Source organism: Grampus griseus, assembly GCF_964374135.1.
Source record: "Grampus griseus genome assembly, chromosome: 11".
NCBI classification, from domain to species: Eukaryota; Metazoa; Chordata; class Mammalia; order Artiodactyla; family Delphinidae; genus Grampus; species Grampus griseus.
In genome coordinates this window covers 16,760,282-16,787,743 of record NC_139005.1, presented here as the reverse complement: position 1 = coordinate 16,787,743, position 27,462 = coordinate 16,760,282, and the positions used below count along the sequence as shown (strand labels likewise).

The following is a 27,462-nucleotide window of genomic DNA, read 5'->3' as shown; positions in this document are numbered from 1 at the left end:
AGTAAACAATCATAAGAACAGCAGTTCTTTTTAAATTTTTTTTTCACAACAAATGACCAAGAAGCCTGGGTTGATTTTGTGGAAGCATTTCAAGGGAATAGCCTGTTAACTGTAAAATATCCTTCAGAATGATAGCATACTTATACTTCTAGCTCAAATCTCCACTGCCCGAATCTTCATTGCCATGTGCTAGTTTTTTTATTCCTTTTGTTTTTACTGCTACTAAATACAATAACCCATGAATTCAACTCAGTAGGTGATTTCCACCATATACTCTGAGCAGTGTCTCTCTTTCTTACCACAGACCAATATTCTGGAAAACCAAAAATGTCTCCCTGCCCAAGCAACAAAATCTTCTAGGTAGAAAGACTCAGTTATGTATTAGATCTAAAGGGCTACTTTTCCAATGTTCCATATGGACAGAACACTTCCCACACATTTGACCAAAATAAAATGACAAGAGGTAGTTTAGTGCACAGCACAGTTAAAGCTACAACAGGTGGAAGCAGACCGCACGGACGCTACTGGTCCTCCTGACACGTGTGCTCTGGAACAGATTCTATTGACAGCTCTGTGCCTCAGTTTCTGCCTCTGAAAATGCAGATAGGCACCCTGGCTTTATTGGTTGTTGCAGGGATTAGATGAGTTACTTGCAAGGTGTTTAGAGCGGTGCCTGGTACACAGCAAGTGATCAATAAATGAAAACTCTAACAATGACTATTTTTGCTATTCGTGTATTTCATAATACCCATCACTCAATGTTATTTCAGTCAGATAGTCCTGATTTTCTATGTCAGCAATTTATTATAAACTTTTATGAATTTCAATTCTTTGATAGTCAGAGACTAGAAATGTTAATAGACACCTAACTTGATAGATTTAAAACTACTGTTTTTTTTTGTTTTTTACAATGCTACCCTCTCTCAAAAGAGTTTTTTCATGATGATTTTACTTTGCTTTTCCAGATGTAATTACTCCAAATGGATTGAATGTTAAGAAATTTTCAGCAGTACATGAGTTTCAAAATCTCCATGCCACATACAAGGCCAGGATCCAAGATTTTGTTCGAGGTCATTTCTATGGGTATGCTTTTTTTTCTTCACTGAAATAAAATTAGCGTGTGATGTTAGGGATCTGGGGTATAGAGAAAACAGGGTTACTAAAGTAAATGTTTATCTTTCCTAGTCCCCTTTGTACTTTACCAGAACTCATGTGTACATTTTGTTGCTGTTGCTTTATTTCATTGGAATCTGTTTTGTTTTGTTTTAGTCATCTGGACTTTGATCTCGAAAAAACGTTGTTCCTCTTCATTGCTGGGAGGTATGAGTTTTCAAACAAAGGAGCTGACATCTTCCTAGAATCCTTATCCAGGCTAAATTTCCTGCTGAGGGTAAGAATGATCTAGAACGCCATACAGTATATTTTTATAGGAGAACTTTATTCTGTGGGAAGTAAAGAACTTTCTGGCTTCTTAAATAGATTTCAAAAGAATATATGATTTTGAAGACTTAAAATGACAGCCTTACTCTAAAAGTGACTTTGGTCTTTCAATTAACATATTAGGATTGCCACACCGTTCGCTTGTGTATTTGTCTATGATATCAGGTATCTTTTAAAGAGAGCCACAAACTTATCACATATGTGCTATTTTGTTTTCAAGAATCATAGGAGCAAAATCTTATTAGAAATGCTTCTAAAAGAATATTTTTATGTTAATTTTAACTTTTTCCATTTTTATTGAAATATAGTTGATTACCATGTTTCAGTTATACAGCAAAGTGATTCAGTTATACACATATATAAATATATATATTCTTTTTTTTACATTCTCTTCCATTATAGGTTATATATGTGCTATTTTTTTCTTTCTTTTTTTTTTTTTTTTGCGGTACGCAGGCCTCTCACTGTTGTGGCCTCTCCCGCTGCGGAGCACGGGCTCTGGACGCGCAGGCTCAGCGGCCATGGCTCACGGGCCCAGCCGCTCCGCGGCATGTGGGATCCTCCCGGACTGGGGCACGAACCCGTGTCCCCTGCATCGGCAGGCGGACTCTCAACCACTGCGCCACCAGGGAAGCCCTTATATGTGCTATTTTTAAGATGACCATATAGCATCCCTTTTCCCACCTGTCCCCAAAGAATTTGTAAACAATTGAAAGATAAATATAGAGAAATCAAGTAAACAGAGAACAAAGAGAACAAAACCTCACCTTTTTTAAAACCAATAAAAACTATAATGGAAGATATGGCTTGGGTGTATGGCATCAATAGGCTTCCTAATATTGGACCTTGGTATTAAACTTCTGAGTATTAGACATCCAATCACAGGCAGCTCTGGCTATTGCCATCCTCCCCAACCAGAGCATGTCTTCAGAAGAACATGTGCAACACGGCTGACAGCCAAGCAGTTTTCCTCTGTAGAACGGGGAAGACACTTACAAAATCTATTCCTATCCCAACTCACTTGCCATGCCTCTTCCTTGAGATTGAAAGTCTTGAACTGTGAAACTAGGAGAGGTCCCACCACAAAGAAACATGAAGGAGGGAAAGGAGATTCCCATCCCAACAAGGTGGAATCATTTTTTGCTCAGGAGGATGGGGCTTTATAGGTTCCAAACTAATCCAGCAATAAAATCTGTGCAAATAGAAGTACCGTGTCATAGCTACTGATGAAAGCTATTGGCTTATATTCAAATCCCATCACATAAAAATATAGAATAAGTAACAGGAAAATAGGGGAGACTAGTGTAGAATTCCAATCTTATTGAGATACTGAGACAACATAAACTTTCCTGAGCTCCGTACTGCTCTCCAGTTCAGTTTTTATTTCTTGGACATAGATTTAGCCTTGCCTTAGAGCAGACATTGTACCAAGTATGCTAAAAGATTTACTAAAACCACATTAATAAAAACCCAAGCCTGTAAAATAGGATTGAAGGTCAGAAAGATTATTCAAGAATAAACTGCAATAATCTTATTTCACAGTATTTCCTGATACGTATCTATTCAACAAGCTTTACAGATGGACTCACAGCTATATCGAATATGTATTGTGCTTAGAGACATTATTAATCAATTTATCCATACCTTTATTAATTATTCACTTTATTCTTAGATGTCAAGAAAAAGCCAGTTTCTCTTTTTCTAGACATCAAAGACAATTACAGTCTTTGGAGAAATTAGAAGAAGGCATTCTCTTTCCATATAGTACATTTATTCTTTAATGGCACATTGGCTACTTGTGGGATGTTTCCTATTCTATTCTATTCTATTCCTGTAAATGTTCAAATAGGATATCAGGTCCTAGAGGACAGAGACCACAGATTAGATGGTGAAGTGTCCCACATTCAGGAGTGAGTCATTTCAGAATACAAAAGCATTCATCTGTTCACAGTTTTAAGTCTATGCTTTCATTCCCACAGCTGTTTGGCATGTCATTTCCTCCTGAGAAATTCCAGGTCAATGGTATTTATTGGAATAGGAAAAGTAAGCAGATTGTAGAGTCAAAAAAACACCGGTTGACCCCAGTTTTGCCAATAACCTCTGATAGGAGCTCAGACAACATTTTGAAACTCTTGTGCCTCTCTCTCTTTTTTTTTTTTTTTTAACATCTTTATTGGGGTATAATTGCTTTACAATGGTGTGTTAGTTTCTGCTTTATAACAAAGTGAATCAGTCATACATAAACATATGTTCCCATATGTCTTCCCTCTTGCGTCTCCCTCCCTCCCACCCTCCCTATCCCACCCCTCCAGGCTGTCACAAAGCACCGAGCCAATATCCCTGTGCCATGCGGCTGCTTCCCACTAGCTATCTACCTTACTACGTTTGTTAGTGTGTATATGCCCATGACTCTCTCTCACCCTGTCACAGCCTCTCTTTTGAAATTAATGAGGAGAGTGATAGCTATTGTGCAGATATTACCAGGCTAGGGTTAAGTTATGCATTTAAAGCACCCAACACAGTGCCCGCCACACCAAAAGTTCTGGGCATATGCTCGTTCCCTTACTTTAGGGCTAAAAAAACCAAAATGCAGCATCATGAGAATGAAGACATTTAACAGAAAATTGTAAATAATCTATTTGTGCAAATCCATGTAAATTAGCTGTAAGAAATAGAATAAACCCAAACGAAATCCTCATTAACTTTCCAACCTGAAATTTTAAAGAATATTAGCTCATATTTATGTTATTTTTTTAACCACAGAAAAGCACAGTGATATCAATAGCAATTGCTCTATATTTTAGATGATCGATGTCATGAAAATATTCTGTGTGGATTTTTAAATTGTTAATTGACAAATCTTGATTGAATGCCATATTTAAATTAAAATTTCTGAAAAAGCCTCAAGACAGTGGGTGTAATTTTTTTGTCAGTCATAAATAAGTATTCTTTTTATCTCAAGATATTCAAAGCACTCTTTTTCACAGTTTAAGGTCCATCTGTCACATGGTTTATTTTATCTTTGATAGTTGATCTGTTGTGTTTTCTAATCCTTCATTAGATGCATAAAAGTGACGTCACCGTGGTGGTGTTTTTCATTATGCCTGCCAAGACAAATAATTTCAACGTGGAAACCCTGAAAGGCCAGGCAGTGCGAAAACAGCTATGGTAACCTCACATCTTGTACATGTTCTCAAGCAATAGGCCTAAAGGAATTTTTTTAAGTGCATGATTTCTGATCTATTTCCTTAACCTGTTATTTTTCATTAAGATTATTATAGCACACATACTACTTGGTTCTCTTCTCATTGGGCTACTAAATGTTAGATTATGTCATGCCTATAAAACTGTGTTAATATAGAAACATTGGAATGAGCTACCATGGAAGGATAAGGCCTCTATAGCTATTTTTAAAGATGGGTTGAATTTAAAACAAAATTTTATTATGGAATGCTAAAACATATGTCAAAGTAATGAGATTAGTATAATGCTCCCCTACCTGCCCACAGCCCAGATTCAACAATTATCAGCGTATTCCTGATATTACATCGATACCTCCATCCACTCCCCTTCCCTTCCCCCCACCCTCTCCTGATTATCATCAAGCAAACAAATGTTACATTCTCTGCACTGGTCAGGGTGTTCAGCTGCCTCAGCTCTGGAGGTTTTAACTCAGGCTAAACTGGCCAATAGGAAGAGAACAGAAGAGGTGATACAAAAGGGACCTGTAATTTCAAAGTCTGCACTGACAGAACAACAGCACTGTCACGGCAAAGAAAGACTTAAAATGGTGACATTGTTTAAGTTGTGAATCTTTCTGCTCATACAGGGACACTGCACATTCTGTGAAGGAAAAGTTTGGAAAGAAACTGTATGATGCATTATTAAGGTAGGTGCTTGGAACACTGAACACTTCAAACGTTTAGGGCTTCACTATTCACACTTAACCATTTAGACATTGTATTTATTTTGTTCCAACTATAAAAGAATTAATAGCCTTTGAAGATGTTTTACATCATGTGAGCAGATTTTGTTTCATCCTTCATCTGACAAATATTTGTAAACAGTTTGCACAAATGAGAACATATTTATATATACAGATAGGTTCTAGTTCCATGGAAATCTGGTTAAGGGTTAATATGTCAGTCTGAAGCTGAGGGAGATTTCATGAGGGTTTTTAAAATTATTTATTTATTTATGTTTGGCTGCATTGGGTCTTCACTGCTGAGTCAGGGCTTTCTCTAGTTGCAGCGAGTGGGGACTACTCTTCTTTGTGGTGCACGGGTTTCTCATTGCGGTGGCTTCTCTTGTTGCGGAGCACGGGCTCTAAGCGCGTGGGCTCAGTAGTTGTGGCTCGCGGGCTCTAGAGCACAGGCTCAGTAGTTGTGGCACACGAACTTAGTTGCTCCGTGGTATGTGGGATCTTCCCGGACCAGGGCTAGAACCTGTGTCCCCTGCATTTGCAGGCGGATTCTTAAACACAGAGCCACCAGGGAAGTCCTTCATGAGATTTTAAGTCAAAATATATACTGACTTCATGTATATTAAATATATATTTACTTATATATTAGATTAACGTATATTTATTAATTAACATATTAATTAATGTTAACTAACACATTTACTTAATAAGTAATATATAGTATTTAAATAAATAATAAATAAAATATATAAAATGTATAAGTAAAATAAAATCTAAATAAAATTAAAATGTATTATAAAATAATAATATGTACAAAATATATGGATTTTGTTACAATATGAAGAGAAAGCTGTGTTGTCTCCTGATGCATGGTGGCAGGTGTGCATCATTTCTTGTTACTGGTAAAAATACCAACTTACAGGTGGACAAGTTATGGCCACTGTAGAACACAGTACTTAAGGGTGGGCAAAATACAATGAGAATGTCCTCCTGATCATCAACATGAATGCTTTAAAAATTAATTTCAATTTTCTTTTATGCTAGCAAAGGTGTTCTTTTATCAAACTTCCTCAAACTTTAGGAATTTATGAGCTTCATCAGAAACATTTGTTTACTCAACATTTCTTTTTAAATTGCTTGAAACGGTGTCTAACACATAGGAAGCACTCAATTAGTGCCAGCTGTTTTCATTTTTATTATTAAAACTGTTTTCCCCACAGAGGAGAAATTCCTGACATGAACAATATTTTGGATCGAGACGATCTGACAATTATGAAAAGAGCCATCTTTTCAACTCAGGTAATAAAGGAAAAAGTGCCCATCACTTCCCATAGTTGTTAAAGTCCATTTAGATCAATATCTTAATGCATTGGAGTGGGCTGATTTGGGAAATTTTTAAACCTGAGAGCTAGAAAAGTCATTCTTAGGTATTTACCTAAATGACACCTTTGTAAGTTCTCTTTCTTCAGTGCATTTTCAGTGCTCCTTTAAAAAAATCTCATGGAACTTGTCTTTGTATCTATTTAAAAAATTCATTTGGAACCAATATGTCCAATTGAAAAACGATGTATATTGCAATGACACCAAAAATACCTCCTAAAGTTTTCAAAAAGCATAGAATTCGGAGTCACTATAGAGAAAAGGTGAATGTTTCTCAGTCGAGTGGAATTATTATTAAAAAGGAGAGATAAATGTGTTAGGCTTGCACGGGAATCTTGTCAATAACAGCGAGGCATCAGAGGACAGCCCCCTAGTGGGAACCAGCAGAGTAGCTCATCTGGAGTCAAACTTCCAGGGCACTTACTCCAATGAAGTCCCAGGAGCGCTCAAGAATTCTAGGCTTTTCATAGAGTGGCTGCAGGTGAAAAACACAAGTACCATGTGTTCACAGTATGGGAAGGAAGTTCTTTACCCTGTTATCCTCCCCTTAGTGGCATCTCAGACCAGAAGGCATAAAGGTTGGATATCATGTCGCCAATGACTTATTGTTGAAATTAGTCACACTTGTTAATTCTTCTCACAAACTGACATTTTCTTCTCTCTGTTCCTTCAGCGGCAATCTTTGCCCCCGGTGACGACTCACAACATGATTGATGACTCCACCGATCCCATCCTCAGCACCATTAGAAGGATCGGGCTTTTCAACAGCCGTACAGACAGAGTCAAGGTACAGCTAATTGTTTACGTGGAGCACTTCAAAATCATACAGAATAGATTTTTGAGAATTTATTAGAAGCATCCCTTTTTGGTTGTAACGTCTATCAGAAATATTGTAAATATTATTTTGTTTCCTGTCTTGAGCAATTAATGAATGACTATTTTGGTATCATTCTTAAAAAATGAAGACTATTTATGGCTTTGAGTTGTAATTTAGCTTTCATTTGCATTGTACAATACTGTCAGTAAGCATCAGGAAATGGCCTCATTTTTAATGAAACACATATAGTCTAAGAATTGCTTTAATTAATGAATCTCTGAGATTAACATGAACTGTCTTTGTTTCTTCTTGATAAAGTTCATCTTAAAAGCAGAGTTATGAGGAGCTTCCAGTTTCAGAGAATGTGGCTAATGATGGCTTTATGTAATTTTCTACTGACCGATTCATTCTTTTGACTCTTGGGTTTCTATGATGACGAGGGACAGGGTTAGGTACATGAATAAGACTTGGTTTCTGCCACCGTGGAGTTTAATCTCTGTGATGTTTACTGAGGGCGTGTCATGTTCTAGGCATGGTGCTAGACATGGGAGACATGGGTGAACATGGCAATAGATAATTGCTTATCCTTACTCACTTCCATTCACCAGCATTCAAGATCAAGTTGTCACAAGTTTTACCAATCTTTTCAAAGGGAAAGGTCTCACTGTCCCTTCTTTCTTTCACCTTTAGCAGATCATATGAGTCCCTTCATACTGGCCTCGAATATAGATTTTGACCATTCTTACTTCTTTTCCTTCAGATTCTAAGGGTTTTTCTGGGACCTTATTTCCTCCCACATTCTGAGAAAATGTGCCCTGTTTACCCTTCTTCATACTGTAGGCTTACTAGCTCCTTCCCTTGCTGTCTACAAATATTTCTTAAATTTTTCCACATGAAAAAACAAACTTTGCCTTAACCCTGTCTCCTCTTGATGTTTCTAAATGTTTTTCTACTCTTCTCTGCAAAGTTTCTTGGGAAAATATAGTCTATTCTTAAATGTATTTCTCATCCTGCACTCACTTGTTAATGTAGGTATAAGTGGATATAATGGAGACAAATTAAGAACCTGCTGCAACAGTACAGGTGAGGGATGCTGAGGGCCTCTTCCAAAGGCCTTATCAGAAGTGCTGGAGAGAATGGAATGATGGGAGAAATGGTTGCCTGCAGAACGGACCATACTTCAGTGACCAGTGGACACTGAGAGTGAGAAAGAGGGAGAAGGCAGGGCTTCAGTATGTAACCCACACTTTCTAAAAACTAAGGAAAGCCTTCAAAAGAAGTTGGTTTGAGGGTCATGTCACGAATGGAGTTCAGTTTTTGATAGATTGAGTTATGTGTGAGATATTCAAGTTGAGATGCTTAATATGTACTTAGAAATCATAGGTCTGGGGTTTATAAGGACAGTGTGAGGGGAGCTATTGGCGTGTGGGCGGTAGTGGAGACCAAGGAATGATGACCCTGCCATGCCAGAAGATCAGGTGGAATGAATGAAGAAAAGTGTTGACCCAAGGGAACCTCAAGAGTTAAGAGGGGGGACTTCCCTGGTAGCGCAGTGGTTAAGAATCCACCTGCCAATGCAGGGGACACGAGTTCGATCCCACGTGCTGCGGGGCAACCAAGCCCGTGTGCCACAACCACTGAGCCTGCTCTCTAGAGCCCGCGAGCCACAACTACTGAGCCCGCGAGCCACAACTACTGAAGCCCGTGCGCCTAGGGCCCGTGTTCCGCAACAAGAGAAGCCACCACAATAAGAAGCCCACGCACCACAACGAAGATAGCCCCCGCTCGCTGCAACTAGAGAAAGTCCGTGTGCAGGAACGAAGACCCAAAACAGCCAAAAATAAATAAAATTAAAAATTAAAGAAAAAAGAGTTAAGAGGGGATTAAAAAAATGAAAGTTCAGGAAAAGAAAGTGAAATAAATACAGATTGATGTTTAAAAAAGTGTGATAACAGTGAAGCAATTTCCTAGGAATGGACGAGTAACTTATTTCCTAAACATATTAAACACTTTCATACTTCTGTGTACTTGCTGATATTACTTTCTCCTTCTGAAACAACCTTGTTTCTGTTATTTTAACAATTCTTTTGGGATCCAACCTAAAAGTCATCTCTTCCTTACACTTTTCCTCAATATACATTTGTCTACTCCAGACAGAACAATTGTTGCCTTACCTGTATTCTCAAGACACTTTCTATCTTCTGCAATTATAGGAATTACCACATTGAATTCTATATATTTTAATTTATGTGTCCCTTTCACCAGACACTGTGGGTTCTTCGAGGCAGTGACCATGTCTCACCTATTTTCTAAGATTTTTTCCTCTGAGAAGCAGACACGGAGACAGGAGTAGATATGAAAACACTTATTGGCAGAAATGCTTGTGAAGGGTAAAGAGGTTGAAAGCAAGAACAGGCAGGGAGGTGCAGCCAGACACAAGGAAGAGAGAGCAAAAAGGAAGGATGAGATGGGAAGAGCCTTAGATTGCAGCCCAGTTTTTAAAAAGTCTCAGCCTTATTATCTTTTTTTTTTGGCAGAAAGAAAAGTCAACTGTAATTAACAAAACACTAGAATTCATAAAAATTAGCAACTACACAAAAACTGTACGCACATAACCACACTATATATAGTGACTCATAAAGGGGAAAAGCAATGGTCCAAAACCACCTAATATGGCTTGTCAGTTAATGGAAGGAAACACACACACACAGACACACACACACCACACGTGCGTGCTTATGCACCCACAAAAACAGTTTTCAACAGTACACTCAAACTAGAGCTAACACAATTTCAGAATTATTATACAGTGCTTCCTTTCTTTTTTTTTTAAGATTTTTTTTTGCTGTGGGTCATTTTTAGAGTCTTTATTGAATTTGTTACAATATTGCTTCTGCTTTTTATGTTTTGGTTTTTTGGCCGTGAGGCATGTGGGATCGTAACTCCCCAACCAGGGATTGAACCCGCACCGCCTGCATTGGAAAGCGAAGTCTTAACCACTGGACCACCAGGGAAGTCCCTACAAGTGCTTCCTTTCTTAATACTAAAGATTCTTATTTGGGTGTGTGTGTGTTTTGGTTTACTGTTGACTTATTTTAAGTATCTTAGTGTTCTTACATACATTTTCCTTTATTGAACAACCTTTTCTTTGTGTTTCATCTTCATGTGTCCTTTCTACCTACCAGAAGTTTCAGGTTGGCAGGCAGATGGGTGCCTTACTCTGTGAACAATTCAATGCAACGGTTTTAATAGGGATTTCCATTAATAGGGATAGGGATTCCCCAAGTAAAAGTTGCCCATTAAAGGAATCACCCAATGGGCAGAAATGGGCTGGCGCCAGTACCCATCCCGGCTGGTCTTACAGGCTAGGAGTAGCCACTGTGATGGAGGCACAGGTGAGGCACTTAGGGCCATCAGTCAAGATCCCCAGGCCAGGATCTCTTGAAGGAAATCCCAAGTGGCAAGTTCAGGGCTGCCACGCACATCTATAAAGGTATGTGAAGTCCTTTACGACTGTACTCACACTGCCTGGTTTTAAGTCTCTGCCACTTATTCAATGTGTAAGTTTACTTAATCTACCTGTACCGCAGCCTTCTCTGTAAAGTGGTGATCATATAGCCCCACTCATAGAATTGTTGGGAGGATTAAATAAACCATAGGTACCATGTTTAACACAGTCCTTGGCACAGAGTAAATGCATAATAAATGTTAGCTTTTATTAGTACTTGTCCAGTCCCTGGTACATCATACTCCATTTATTTTTAGAAGTGTGAATGGAGTTTGATTAGAGTAGAAGACAGAGGATTGATTTTTACCTGCAGGGTTTGATAAAATGTTTTATTAAAGAGATGATATGTCAGCTACATCTTGATAGATGAGCACAAGTTCATCAGCAAATAACAGAGGGGTGGGCTCATCAGGCCAAAGAAGTAGATGAAAAGGCACAGAAATATAAAAAAGTCCATGACTTACGTAGAGTGAATGGAGAAAAAAGTTGGTCTCATACAAATTGTGTTTATGCAGTTAAACTCATGAACATTTTCAGATATTCACTGATTAATATCATAAAGCAAACACACACAAAAGAAATAAAAGAATAGCCCCTTTCTAACAATATACACTCAAAAGCACTGAGATAGACTTTGGTCGATTCAGAATTAGGTATTTCATTTTATTAATAGCATCATTTAAAAGCTTGACAGTAATTCAGGGCCTGTGTTAATATAAGTACTTATTTGATCATCTGCATATTTATAGATGGCTACAGAGTGGTTCTTAACTCTCCGACTGGATTGACAAGTGTTTTATGTGAATGTGACCATTTGATTCAGGTTTAAACTTGAATTTATCATCCATCCTGCCTCAGTTGCAAGATATAGTGAGAAAAGTCTAGATGGCAGATTTCAGGTCTGGACCCTGTGCTGCCATGCTGTGAAAGTAAACTAACTTCTTGGGACCTTACTTCCCTCCCAGGATAAATACAGTCCAACAAGTTTTGTTTATTTGTTTTATCCCCACTGATCCAGGTACTGCTGTGAACCAGGTGCTCTGCTGGGGGGCTTTGCATACAGGATCTCATTTAATCCTCCCTGGGCTGACCTCTGGCATCCTTTCCTCTGCCCTGAGCTTCTGCCATTGGCTGTTCTAGGACCCAGGGCAGCTGTTTTCTTATTTTACTCGTGCTGTCATTCTCTTTGGCTGGGAACAAAACGAATGAGCCATGATGTTTTCATGTTCCAAAATGGGCTTTGGAGAGTACAAATTTTCCTAAGTTTGGAAATGCCAAAGTAGGCACAATGCCTTTTAAATCCCCCTTTGCTGATATATTTACCAACAGAGTACAATGGGCTTCTGACTTGTTGGTTGCCCAGACTCCGTCAACTGTCTATGTCTTTGGTCTCTTTTCCTAGTGCAATATTTTATATGTAATAGGAATTAAAATTATGTTTTGTGGAGGAAAATGTTTTATCCATTTTTGCTTTGCCAATTTGTGATTCTTGTGATTGAATAAACCATCATTTGTAGGTACTGGTTTTGGACATTTTTACCATTTTATTCCTTCTTGAGTTTAACATGTCTGCTATTTATGGATCTGCTGAGATATAACCAATGCTTCTAAAGTCTTAGCTTCCTTATTTCTAAGATTAGGACAGTGAGAATGTCTACAGTCCCCATCACACAATGTTGCTAAGATTAAATCAGGTAATATGCATGAAAGTGACTTATATAAAGTATTAGACAACTGTTGTTGTCTCATACTTTTGTTTTTGTTGTTAAAAAAAAAAGTTTCTTTTTCCTCTTCCTTTTCCTCTCCCTGTTTCTCTTTCTCCTTCCCAAACAGTTCAGTTCTAAAGCCATTAGGTGGGTCAGCACAAGGTAGGCATCTACACTGGAAGGGGGGGCATGCTGGGCTAGTCCATAGAAAGGAGTCAGAGCCCAGGCAAGGTGGGGAAGGTCCACGCAGTGGGGAGAGACACTCACAGCAGGTGTCAGAGCCAGAGTGGAGTGAGAGAGAGGCTGTGGAGAGACTAGTTAAGGAGGGGGATTGTCTGAGTCTGTTCCGGCTGCTGTAACAAAATACCACAGACTGGTTGTCTTCTAAACAACAGACATTTATTTCTCACAGTTCTAGGGGCTGGGAAGTCCAAGATCAAGTTGCCAGCCTGGTCATGCTCTGGTGAGGGCCCTCTTCCTGGTTCATAGATGGCAGCTTCTCACTATGTCCTCACATGGTTGAAGGGGCCAGAGAATTTCCTGGAGCCTCTTTCATAAGAGCACTAATCCCATTCATGAGGGCTCCATCCTCATGACCTAAGTACCTCTTGAAGGCCCCACCTCCAAATACCATCCGTCTTTGGGGGTTTATGATTTCAGTATATGAACTTTGGAGGGAACACAACATTCAGATCATATCAGGGATTGACCCAATAAGTATGAAAGATAATGAAACTAAGTATAGATGCGTGTGTGTGTGTGTGTGTGTGTGTGTTGTATATTGTGTCTCTCTGACTGCTGAGAGGACCTGTAACACCCCAATAACAATGAGCACATCTAACACCCAGGTCTTTACATCATTCTACACTAAAAGGAACCAGGACTCACTGAAGAAATTGTTACTTCTAGGGCTGTGGCAGGAAAAGTAAAAGATGAGTCTAGAACTTCTTCTTGTGTCAAAAAAGCAAAGAAATGCTCAAAGAATGATGGAGATCTGTCAAAAGTTTACAGAAACCAGTCTGAAGGGGCTCCCACTGGCCAAATTAGGCACAATTTAAGTATCAAAATAAATAAAGATAGCAATGAATTAGAATCCATTGAATAACACAAGGAACCATGAATCCAATACAAGTTTATTGAGGAATGGGGTATTTATATAGTTTCAAAATAACTCCCCCCCATATACTTACTAATAACAAAGGAGAAACAGAAGAAGATTTTACAGTGGAGAAGCCAAAAAGACATGACTTTAATCAAGAGATCAAAGTAAACATCAGAAGTAATGAATAAAGTGTAAATCCCTTGCCACCTGATGCAATGCAGTGAGAAGAACAGAGTATCACCTCTGTGCTGTATCTACCAAAGATGCATAACTTACTCTAACCATGAGGAAGCATAGGACAAGCCCAAACTGAAGATCAAATTTCAAAATAACTAGACTGTAGTCTTCAAAAGTGTTAAGGTCATGAAAGCCCAAGAAAGTCCTCAAACTCTTCCAAACTAAAGGAGACTAGAGAGAAGTGACAACTAAATGTGACATGTGACTGTGAACTGGGTTGTTTGGTTTAAAGGACAGTATTTGAACCACTGGAGAAAGTTGAATGGGATTTAAGGATTAGATGGTAGTGATGTATCAATGTTAATTTTCTGATTTTGATGCTTATAGTGTGGTTATGTAAGAGACTGTTCTTTTTTTAATTGAAGTATAGTTAATTTACAATGTTGTGTTAGTTTCATCTGTATAGCAAAGTGATTCAGTTTTATATATATATATATATATATATATGTATATTCTTTTTGGATTCTTTTCCATTATAGGTTATTACAAGATATTGAGTCTAGTTCCCTGTGCTATACAGTAGGTCCTTGTTGTTTATCTATTTTCTATATAGTAGTGTGTATATGTTAATCCAAAACTCCTAATTTATCTTTCTTCCCCCCACCACTATCTCCTTTAGTAACCATAAATTTGCTTTCTATGTCTATGAGTCTATTTCTATTTTGTATATAAGGTCATTTGTATCATTTTTTTAGATTCCACACATAAGTGATATCATGTTTGTCTTTATCTGACTTACTTCACTTAATATGATAATCTCTAGGTCCACTCATGTTGCTGCAAATGGCATATTTCATTCTTTTTTTATGGCTGAGTAATATTCCATTATATGTGAGTATGTATGTACCTATATATTAATATATATATGGTATGTATATATATATATCTTCTTTATCCATTCACCTGTTGATGGACATTTAGGTTGCTTCCATGTCTTGTCTATTGTAAATAGTGCTGCTATGAACATTGGGGTGCTTTTCAAATTATCTTTTCAAATTAGAGTTTTCTCCAGATATATGCCCAGGAGTGGAATTGCATGATCATATAGTAACTCTATGTTTAGTTTTTTAAGGAAGAATGTTCTTGTTTGTAGAAAATACATGTTAAGTATTTGTGGATGATGGGCATCCAGTCAGCAATTTATACACAAATGGTTCTTGAAAAAATATTAATTCTCTTTACATTGTACTTGCAACTTTTCTGTAAATTTGGGATTTTTTCAAATTATATATATATATATACATATATACATGTATTTATATATAATTATATATATAATTCATATAAAATTAAATTTTAATAGAATTTTAAAAATATATCATTTATACATAAACATATATATAATTCTCCTATTTCCCCACTTTATGAAAGTTCTCACCAAACCAGTTTTCTGTTATCTGTCAGCCTCCCCCCATAGCTAAGTAAGTTATTAAAAATAATTTCTAATAAATTTTTAAAATCAGATTTTAAAGTACTGGGCTAATAATATAATTTATACATTATAATTATATTATAATTTATAATTTATAATTTTAATAAATAGGAGATATAGAACTCATTCATCTAGGTGACCAGTTAAGTAGCTATTCTATTCACAACTTTCCAAGTATAGCTGGCTGTATCTGGGCTCCACCTTTGCAGAAAATTACAGGCTGTGCATTCCAAGAAAGGACTCATACCAGTGCACGAGAGCCAATTGCTGAATTTTCAGAAATGCTGTAGGCCAGTTTTAAACACAACCAGTGTGTAAAATTAAATTACATAAACTTAAAAAAAATCAATTATGCTAAAAAGAAAGGTAATGCTCAAAACTCACTGCATCCTAGTTGTTTACTGCGTTTTCCTATTACCTATGCTCTTGAGGTTATTTATGACTATTGTACTCACATGGCGGAAATATTCTATAAGGAGGTACTGCTGCTCTTCCCATCTCCAGTTCAGTGACATCACATTGGTAGCTTGCAATTAGCCCTTAGTTGCATTTCACTTGGCTAACTTATGCCTGGGGCATATAAGGGTAGCTCCCCTTTTTCCTGCTCAAGGTGGGAGTAAATTGAGAAACAAGACAAGGGCCAGCAGTCAGAGAACCAAGTAAAATCTTTGTTGTCAGTAAAGTCTGGGTTGGAGGAGTTTAGCATGAGAACAAAAATGGATACAATAACTCCCTATCCTCTGATCTAGGCCTGGGAAACTGAGGGAAAGTTAGTACTCAGAATAGATATTTACAGAGAATGGAGAGAGGAGAAAAAAACACCCGGACGTTTTCCTTTTTCTTTTTTCTTATCTCTCTCTTTCTTTCCCCAGAATCTAGAACACAAGGATTCTACAGTATTGAAATATTGAAATAACAAAACTGTAGGAGATTTTTTGCTTCAATTTCTTCTTTCTTTTCTCTTTTTTCTCATTAGAATTTTTCCTTTTCAGGTGATTTTGCACCCAGAGTTCCTATCTTCCACCAGCCCCTTGTTACCCATGGATTATGAAGAGTTTGTCCGAGGTTGTCATCTCGGAGTATTTCCATCATACTATGAACCCTGGGGTTATACTCCAGGTATGTGACATGTATAGATTGTGAAGTGTTTCAGATTTTATTAGTATATTATTTTATGCACATGTATGTAATATTCAATATGTCATTTCTAAATGATATGTCATTTAAAACTACAAAACAAAAACCTTAGTAGAAATGGTTGGATCTATCCCAGGGGTCCATTTTATGTTTTGTAGCTCCTGACCTAAGAGCAAGGACATAATGCATAATCTTTTATGTAAGTATAGGAGGTTGTGGTTGGGCATATTTTAGGGGGTATCTGAATTGTTGCCTCATCGCATTCCAAAGAAAAAGAATGTTTTATAAAGATTATATCTTCACCAGTCCTACCCATTAGTATGAAGGTGAAATTAACTGCAAGGAGGTTAATATGAGAAACAATTTTTGTTTCTAAAATTGTTCTAAAATTTATTTCAGAATTCTTTTTTAAGTGAAAGGATATATGTATCTTTTAATTAGATAACACATTCATATAGTTTTAGACACAAATAGTACAGAGATGAACAGTGAGAAGTCATCTTCACCCAGCTACCTCTCTTGTAGTTCTAAAAATTGTTCTCGGCACAAATTCCACTTTTGTGAAGGCAGTGTCTTCTTTTTTTTAATTTTATAATTGTTTTTATTTTTCTAATGAAATGTTTCACTTAGTGTGCATATATATATAGATGTATATATCCGTATATATGTTTTTTTAACATCTTTATTGGGGTATAATTGCTTTACAATGGTGTGTTAGTTTCTGCTTTATAACAAAGTGAATCAGTTATACATATACATATGTTCCCATATGTCTTCCTTCTTGCGTCTCCCTCAAGGCAGTGTCTTCTTACCTATGAAATGCCCGCATAGTTATCTTAAATTGCTTATAATAGAGTATCTATCTTTTGAGATACACGAAAACAATTCACTTGATGAACTTAAAACTTTGTTATAGGCTCTTATTCCTATTATTTCTAGGAAGTAACATAATTTACGATTGGAAATATTGAGAGCAAAGAAGTACAAAACCAAAGCATGAGTGACCAAGGGAATGTGGGAAGTCATTTATATTAAAAGAGAATGTATCTAACTTACAGCAGTCTTTCTGCCAGAATATCATTTTATAGGACAAAGTTAAACTTAACATGAAATGACAGAGGAAATATATTTAGTGTGTTAAGATAAAGGCCAGCAAATGTGTTGTGAAAAATAAGTAGATGGAAAAAAGGATGTGAGAAATATGTACCCTATAGTGAATGAGTCATTCTCTGTTTTAAATTAACCAAAGGGGAATTCCCTGGTTGTCCAGTGGTTAGGGCTCCATGCTCTCACTGCCGAGGGCCCAGGTTTGATCCCTGGTTGGGGAACTAAAAATCCCACAAGCCTCATGGTGTGGCCAAAATAAATAAATAAATAATAAATTAACCAAAAGAAGTTGGTCCCTCCTTATTTATAGAAACAGCAAAACCTCTGGTGGTATACATTTGGCATTAGCATATTAGATACGTCTCTAACTTTTTTTACATAATTGTTTTATGCTGTACTAACTCTCACTCCAGAAAGTGTTAAAATCTGTGTTTCGTGTTTTGAGAAAACCCAGTGAAGATAAATGCTGACTTCATTAAATTCACTCAGTGAACATGTACTGAGCTTACATGGGTCCCTGGCATTTTATTATATGGGTGTCAATGAGTATTTAATAGAAATAAGGATCTGTGAATTTCCATAGAATTGTAGGCAAAATTTTTCTGGGGAGGAGTTCCAGAGTTTTCATCTGATTCTCAAATGGGTCAATAATCCCCGTCCCACCTTCCTCTCCTCTACCGTCTTCCCCCAAATTCGGAAACCACTGTTCTCTAGAGCTAAACCAAGAGGCAATACTTGCAGAATAGGAGTACCTGGGTCATGAGGAAATCTCTTTTTATCTACCCATCCCCACTAGCCAACCAAGAGAAATTCCATAATAAAATATAAATTTCATGTTAACAATTCAAACGTCCTTCAGTGTGTTAACATGTCTTAAGACACATCTGATATTGTCTAAAAAAAGGGTTTTGACTAAAAGGTGGCAGAGAATTGAAAGAAACCATGGGCTGGCTGAGCACCCGAGAAAGCGGAAGGGGTTGGTGGCAAGAGAGGTGAAAATGTTGGAGGAGCTGGTTCTTTCCAAAACATATTTACTTACCCCGTAAACTTGCCAAATACTTAGTGACACAAGCTTAGAACAGAGCAAAAAACAAAGTCAGCTGGAATGAGAGAGGCAGTGTAGGGTAGCAGTTCTGAGCAAGGGCTGTGGAGCTGGGCACCTGGCTTCAAATCCCAGCTCTACCACGTTGCCTGGCTTGGTGAAGTTGAGGAAGCTATTTAATCTCTCTGTGCCTCAATGTCTTCATGTGTAAGATGGGGATAATGGTAGCCTCACTTCCTAGGGTGGTTGAGAAGATTAAATTAGTTCATGCATGTACGGAGCTTAGTACCGTGCCTGGCATAAAATAAATGTTGCTATTTAGGTGGACTGGGGCTTTTCCTTCTCTGCGTGTGTAAGAGGATGTTGTTGCTGGTTTGAAGCCAAGCCTTTGTCTATTTCCCCTGGCAGCCGAATGCACTGTGATGGGTATCCCCAGTGTGACCACCAACCTCTCTGGCTTTGGCTGTTTCATGGAGGAGCACGTGGCTGATCCCACTGCATATGGTGAGGATTTTCATCATGAACCCAACTGGGGGAGAAGGGACCTCTAACCAAACAAAGCACGGGGTCTTCACAGAGCCCGACTCTAACGCTATCTTGAGGATTAACCTTTTTATACTTCTTGTTTAATTAAAAGTAGATTTCATTAGATGGTCCATAGAAAAGATTAGAATGATATTAATATTGAACATATTACTCAAACGACAAACTACAAAAGGAGTGCTAAACTTGAACAAACATTGCCTTTTCACCTTTTTATTTTTCTGAACTGATTCGGTCCTCGATTACCTAGAAGTGACAAGCACAATAACCATGGCTTTAGAGTACATGTATCGATCAGCATAATTATTTTATAAGTTCCATGCCAAGTTATCAAAATTCACATATAAGATGGCAGATGGTATCACCATCTATATGTCCAGGCTGCCTAGCAGCAAGAAAAGTTAGAATGGGCTGGGTGCTCTGCCTGGACGTTGCCGATTCTCTGGTCTTTTAGAATTGCATTAGCACTATTGTCTTTCCTTGGCTGACAGCTCTGGTCCTCACCCGTGGCTGCATGGTGGGGACACTGGGGAACCTAAAAAGCACTGAGACCCAGGTCTCACCCCGGGGATTCTGGTCAGTGAGCAGCCCCAAGGATGATCACTGATCCGAGGTATCCCTGTACTGCCAGATTTTCTTTAGCAAGATGTGTTTTGTTGGCTGTGTGTTGGTGACAATTTTGAGCCATTGGAAGGAAATCACAGGAGAAATACAGTCTCAGAAGGGAAAAGATAAAGCAGAGGCAGTAGGGGAGTCAGGGAGTGGATAATCACGCAGTTCGCGATAGACCCTAAGCAACAGTAGAAGTGCTTTAAGGTTAGCCTTATCTTGACTTGTGTTCTGGCTTTTGTGTGCCTCAGGTATTTACATCGTTGACAGGCGATTCCGCTCACTGGATGATTCTTGCAATCAGCTGACTCAGTTTCTCTATGGATTTTGCAAACAGTCGCGCCGCCAGAGGATTATTCAGAGGAACCGAACCGAGAGGCTTTCAGACCTTCTGGATTGGAGATACTTAGGCAGAGTAAGCAAGTTTATGATAACACACAGAGGACCCCTTTAAAAATCCCACTGGACGATAAAAGAATTGATTCGAGGTGTAATCTGCAAGGTCAAGTCTGTATCATCGTTAAGATCTCAGTGATGTTTTCACATACTTAATATGAATACCTTTGAGCTTCATGTGAATTCGCAAAGTCCCAACCCCAATTTTTCATATTTAGTTTGAGACCAGAACAGCCAGTCTAGCAGCATCTAGCCATGATCTTACTAATTATTCTATCACCTGGGCTTAACTTGATGCTTTACAGGTTTCATGAAGATGAGGAAATCAAGAGAAAAGTCTCTAGTTTGTTTCACTCTAAGAGATAATATGATCACATTCCTCAACTACAGTGGGGAGTGGAAATAATCTTGTTTCTCAAAATGACAGGTACAGGAAATACCTCCTTTCAATCCTGTCATTAGTTTATAAATACTCAGACGTTCATATGTCTTAGCAGTGGATGATTTAATAAAAACTAAATTGACTTTGCCTTCACATAATGTATCTGCTTAGATACTGCTCAACTCTGGCTGACAAATGACAGATACGGCCATCAGCTGAGTATCTACACACACTAATGCCAGTAGTCACGCTCATTTCCACCCAGGAAGATTAATTTTGCTGTCTTCATTTTATAATGAAAGCAGGATGATAAGCCCCTTAGAAGCTATGTTTCTTACGTAAGGTCGGAAGCAGGATTTAAAGCCAGTGTGTCTGATTATTCAGGCCCCGTCTTTTTCTCCGTGCCACACTGCTTCTCTATAGAGTAAAACCAGTGTTTTCAGTCACCTTAGTGCTCAATTCAGAGTTCAGTAAAGCCAGTGTGTCCTTCCCCTCCAATTTTTGATAGTATTTCTTTACTTATTCCCTGAAAAATGATAAAGCTATAAACTGTCATATTTTTTTCTGATTCTTAAATTTAGGATGAATAAAATCTGCCACTTTAAAAAATATATATTTATAAGTAGGAGAAAAAGATTTTATATAACAACTTGGTTATTGAGATATAAATATATAAATATACATCTTTTTTAACCCATGGGTTGGTTTTCTATCATAGTATTACCAGCATGCCAGACACCTGACATTAAGCAGAGCTTTTCCAGATAAATTCCACACGGAAACCACATCACCACCAATGGTAAATATTTTATGTATTGTTTATTTGTTTTGAAAGCTAAATGTCTTACATATGGTAAGTCCTAACAATACCTTTTATTTTGAAGTAGCTAAATTCACAAACTATTGTACTTTTTCATAGTGTTGCTACAAAGCAAATAGAGAAACTGACAAATCAGACCAGCTCTAAGCCCTCAGTTCAGAGTTAGCTTATATACACAGGCTGAGCAGTCAGCCAATTCATGTCACTGGAGAAGCACTTTCACATGAAACCTCTCCTTGCCTGAGTGCCTGAAACCTCTGTTAGACATCCATTCTTTTGAGGGTTGTCAAAAAATAAACTGGCCTGCTCTCATTGGAAGTGAATTTGGTATCCAAGGAGATGTTGAAATGTAGGGTGACGACCTGGCAAGGGTAATAGTGAATTCGAACACCACAGGAGAAATTGGACTAGATGAACATTTATGCATGGAAATTCAGCAGTGCCCACCAGGGAGTCTTCCTCTAATATTCCCTTAGACATTTATATTCTTGAGGCTAGAGCAGATTACTTGTCATCACATTCACTTAGAAGGAAACACAGCTTGAAGTAGGGCAGTATCAGGCATTTCTCTTCAGTGGAATTAGTCCTTACAGGAGTCTACACAGCGGTCCAAGAGCTAAACTTCTCTGTTCCCGACCCACCAGGTGAAAACTTAGGTGTAAAAGATGAAACCCATATCATTGACTATGAGATCCATTTTAGCTTAGCAGTTCCACACCCCACAGGACCCAACATCTCATGTAAATCCTCACAGATAAGCTTCTATGGTCTCCACAAGGAATGTGAGCAATTACAAGAGTCATCAAACTCAAGGATTTCCAAACACTAGAGACCTTCATCAAGTATTTATAGATCCTCCAAAAGCAGATGTAATTTTCCAATCAGGAGTCACTTTCACTATAAACAATTTTGCCTAATACCTTATATTCCACCTGTATTTGGTGTCTGGGGACCAGATCTAGAAGGTTAACCCAAGGGAAAATTTGCTCATAGAGAAAATGAAAGAGTTTTGTAAATCCCTCAGTATACAAATTCCACTTCCCATGTCCATGATTCTAACAGAGTGACTTGCTTAGCTTATTTAGAGGTGTTCACTGCTCTTGATGATAATTCAGCTATATTCATTCATTTATTCAACTAATTCAAATAATAAGTATTGAGCTCCTATGCTCCCTAAGTGTAGGACTCAGCTCTTTTTTTTTTTTTTTTTGGTATTGCTTTCAGGTAAAGTATCTGAGCCTTGAAATGAGCGTACGTGTATGACATAATAATGTCTAAAAATAGTTGAAATCCAGAGCGATAAGTGCTGTAACAATTTTACTCATTTGTCTTCCTGATTGATGAAGCGTCTGCACTCCTGGAGAGCAGGATCATATTTTTCATCTTTGTTTCCTCCTGCCCCATAGGTGGTGCTTAGTATGTGTTTATCAAATGAGTTATCTCAGAGCATCTTACGTAGAAGGGCAATTGATTAAAACCTAGTGATGTTTGCTCATTAACTGAAATAAAAGGAACGGGTGGAATTTTAAGGTCAGTGAAGTGGCCTGACTTCCAGGAACCTTTCTAGTGGGTGTTGTCCATGGAATATCCAGGCTGCTCATGTTCTGGAATTGGATTGAGCAAATCTGAAGGATGACATAGACACTGATAATCTCAACAGTGTATCATGGCAGTTGATATTAAAGGCTCTGGGACGATCACAGCCCTGGAACCACTCTTCGCTCTACCACTTACATGCCTTTTGACCTTGGGCAAATCATTGGCCTCTTGGACCCTCAATTTTCTTCTGTCAGCGGAAAGAACAAATTGGTCAGAGATTAAATAAGATCACATGGGGCTTCCCTGGTGGCGCAGTGGTTGAGAGTCCGCCTGCCGATGCGGGGGACACGGGTTCGTGCCCCGGTCCGGGAAGATCCCACATGCCGCGGAGCGGCTAGTCCCGTGAGCCATGGCTGCTGAGCCTGCATGTCCGGAGCCTGTGCTCTGCAACAGGAGAGGCCACAACAGTGAGAGACCCGCGTACCGCAAAAAATAAAAAAATTAAAAAAAAAATAATAAGGTCATATGTATATAGCACCTGGCACATTTCAGTGCTTGATAAAAGAAAGCTATTTATTTAAGGAGTCTCTCTTGAGCGTGGTTGGACCAGAATCAAGATAAATCAAAGTTAATAGCCCCTGAACAGACCAAAAAATCCAACTGTGTTTTTTATTAAATGCACATGCCAAGTGTGTACATCATTGAAAAATCAAAAAGCCATTCTAATGTTTTGTGTCTTATTTTTGTCTTTGGCAGACAGAAGGGTTTAAATATCCCAGGCCTTCCTCAGTACCACCTTCTCCTTCAGGATCTCAGGTCTCTAGTCCTCAGAGCAGCGATGTGGAGGATGAGAATGAGGATGAAAGATACGATGAGGAAGAGGAGGCTGAAAGGGATCGGTTAAATATCAAGTCGCCATTGTCTCTGAATCACGTTCCTCGCGGGAAGAAGAAGCTGCACGGTGAATACAAGAACTGAATTCCACTCTGTTCGAACAGGCTAATTCAGTGAGAACATAGTAAGAATGATTATTGAAAGAAATGAAAATGTCACATGGTTCATTCTCTTCTGCTCAGTATAACAATGGGATTTATTCTCTGCCTAAAAAGTGGAGGAGATTAAGTGAATGGCAATTTTGTAATTTATAATAAAATCCAACTCCTTTTACCCCTGTCAGTTCAGGCTCTAGGAAGAGTGTTAATTAAAGGAGGAAGACTGGAAGTGTTTTTTAAATGGTTATTTTAAGCAATAAGAATTTTCATTTCCTAATGCTGATTTTTTAGTTATCATCACCATAATCCTTAGCTTAGTGTTTTTTTTGTTTGTTTGTTTTTTGCGGTACGCGGGCCTTTCACTGTTGTGGCCTCTCCCGTTGTGGAGCACAGGCTCTAGACGCGCAGGCTCAGCGGCCATGGCTCACAGGCCCAGCCGCTCTGCGGCATGTGGGATCTTCCCGGACCGGGGCACGAACCCGTGTCCCCTGCATCGGCAGGCAGACTCTCAACCACTGCGCCACCAGGGAAGCCCTTAGCTTAGTGTTTATACAGCTTCTATACCTGCTAAAGCAATCTGCCATTTCCCCCACAAAGGATCCTGATCTTAGCTATGAATGTGGTCTACCTTTATATTTCAAGTAATTTGGTCTTTAGTGATTATTTTTATTTTTCACATGAGGCAGAACCATGAATTTATACCTAGCTTTGCAGACAGTCAAACTCCATAGGACAATAGCTACCCTAAATCCAGATGTTGATACATATTAATGCATATGTACAAGGTCACTTCTCAAATAATGATCAGGAGATGTTACCATTGTACTGTACCATCTGACTGTAACAGTTTTTTTCTGTTGTTTAAAAGGAAAGCCTTTTTGAAAACTTGGTCAGTCTTCCATAGGTGATAAATTGTTAAAGCCATATGAATAAATATATCAGTATTTAAAGATTTAACTGCATTGATAATGTTTAAAATTCTTTTAGACATTTAAATAAGATAATATGTGCAAAAACACCTACTATAAAATAGTGCCTTATGAAGGATAACATTTAAAACTATCTTTTAAAAAAAGTAGCCAAAAGAAAATAGAGAGTCTACTTAATTATAATAAGGACAATGTCTCTGAGACATTGTTGAATGAGTGTAGTTAAACATATTAATGCTTTAAATGTAGTTAAACATAAATCAGCAAAAAACAAAACAAAACAAAACCCCAACCCCACATTCACTCATGGATTGTTTTTTCCACAACTGAATGTTGTTACATTTAGATCACAGTGAATACCTTGGTTGGCCCAGGTCTGTAGGGGCTCTAAAAAAATTTAGGTCTTCTCAGTGCTGGGTTGTTGATGGCAATAAGGGAAGAGAAACAATGACAGTGTGTCAGATGGTGCAGGACCAGTGGAAAACTGCACTCCAGCTCTGTCACCCCGTTGTTAGGGGAGAGTAGAAGAATGGCAGATACAAGCAACAACTCAGGTCAAAATGGAAAATGGTTGCAAACTCCCCTAATTTAGAGGTTTGTAAGGAAGGAAAATAAATTACCTAAAGCCTAATCCTTAAAAAATGCCCAATGGATACCAATTAACCCAACTCTCCAAGCTCTGCAGAGGAGATCAGAAAAAAATATGAACTAGATTTGTATTACAATCCAAATACTCATTTGCTGAAGTGCCAGAAAGCTCTCATGATAAAATGGGTTTCACTTTTGCAATAACCATGAAAATAGATCCCTAATAAAGTGGTGCAATGTGTGCATTCAGGTGATACTCTTGATTGGTAACTGGTTGATCCACGGCTACTGAAAGCATGAGCTATACAGAAGCTATAACTTCTTAATAAAAAACTTTAAAGTTCAAGTTTTTTTGTTTTGTTTTTGTTTTTGCGGTACGCGGGCCTCTCACCGCTGTGGCCTCTCCCGTTGCGGAGCAACAGGCTCCGTCCGGACGCGCAGGCCCAGCGGCCATGGCTCACGGGCACAGCCGCTCCGCGGCATGTGGGATCCTCCCGGGCCGGGGCACGAACCCGTGTCCCCTGCATCGGCAGGCGGACTCTCAACCACTGCGCCACCAGGGAAGCCCAAGTTTTTTTTTTTTAAATGAAAGACTAGTTCTTTGATTAGAAATGAGTACAAATGGTATAGGACACATGGAAATGACTGATTTGCAAACACCTGGCTTCGAGTGGCGTGTGTAAGAATCAGTTTCTACCCTGCACTTGGTCCTCTATTCAGACAGCTGCTGCCACCTGACTCCAACCCCTTGCTCCAGTCACTTAGTTGTCCTTTCCCCAAGACTGACAAAGCCTGGTGTCTAGTTGCTCTTTCCCCAATATTGACAAAGCTCGGTGAGGAACAACCAATAGGATTGTTAGGTGACTGTGTGTCTAGCACAGCACCTTATACACAGTAGTTGCATAAATGAATGGTCTTACTGGGAGAAACATAGATACAAAAAATTGATGCTCTTAAAGTATGTAAAAAAAAAGAAAAAATAATAAATAATGTATGTATCCATAAATTGGAGGACAGGAAATATGGAAAATTGTGAGTGCCTGACCAGCTGACAGCAAGACTTTTTTTATGCATTGTACCACCCTTCCTTCCATGGTAAGGGCTAGAGTGAACAGAGCTGGCTTTACATATACAGATGGGAATATAAAATATTACAAGTGCTATACTAGTAGCTTTCCTGGACACAAGGAGGTCTCAGAAGAGGGATTGGTTAAGTGTACTTGAGGAGATAGAAAGCGACTTCCTAGGATGATCCTAAATTTCTGTGAAGTAATGTGGGAGATACAACTGCCCACCTCACATTGTGGTTGTAAGGATAAAATCAAATTAGACGTGAACATTTCCTTAAGGGATTTATAGTCCAGTAGGAGGAGACCAACAGGTTACATTCCCAACTCCTCTTTCTCCTGAGGCCAAGGTAAAATAATGTAACTCAGGGTTGGTAGGATATAGACTTTTATTTCTCATCAGCAGGTAAAGAAGAAATGCTAGTTGGAGGCTGATTTTAACCTCTCACCTTCTCTCCTTGCTTAGGATCACTATGGTGGGGGAGAGGAGTCATCCACTGGGGAAAACCAGGGGAATAGAGAGTAATTGAGAGCCCACCCTGGAAGCCACGTAGCCACAGGGGAAGAAGGCTATAGAGGCAAAGAGGGGAAGAGCAACTGGAACGGGGTGAAAGTGGCTGCAAGTCCTATCTGGAGGTGGGGTATTCTAGTACATGGACATGCACAGGAGGCATATAGTTTCCAATTTTAGACAAGCCGTACAACGTGAAAAGTTTTGAGCACTGATCACTTATTCATTTCAGTTTTGAACAAGATAGAAACAAAGA

At 38.5% G+C, this 27,462-nt stretch overlaps 1 protein-coding gene across 1 annotated transcript in view; it reads left to right on the top strand.

Annotated features, from left to right (window-relative positions):
* The window catches only part of GYS2 (glycogen synthase 2), a 60,519-nt gene extending 34,581 nt beyond the window's left edge, over positions 1–25,938 (top strand). Inside the window, exons 6-16 of the mRNA XM_082665852.1 lie at positions 966–1,083; positions 1,270–1,390; positions 4,502–4,608; positions 5,270–5,329; positions 6,583–6,661; positions 7,416–7,529; positions 16,537–16,663; positions 19,239–19,334; positions 20,234–20,397; positions 21,479–21,559; positions 23,876–25,938. Of these exons, the coding sequence (XP_082521978.1) occupies positions 966–1,083; positions 1,270–1,390; positions 4,502–4,608; positions 5,270–5,329; positions 6,583–6,661; positions 7,416–7,529; positions 16,537–16,663; positions 19,239–19,334; positions 20,234–20,397; positions 21,479–21,559; positions 23,876–24,097 (1,289 nt within the window). The 3' untranslated portion in view covers positions 24,098–25,938. The remainder of the gene's footprint in view (positions 1–965; positions 1,084–1,269; positions 1,391–4,501; positions 4,609–5,269; positions 5,330–6,582; positions 6,662–7,415; positions 7,530–16,536; positions 16,664–19,238; positions 19,335–20,233; positions 20,398–21,478; positions 21,560–23,875) is intronic.
* The last annotated feature ends 1,524 nt before the right edge of the window (positions 25,939–27,462 follow it).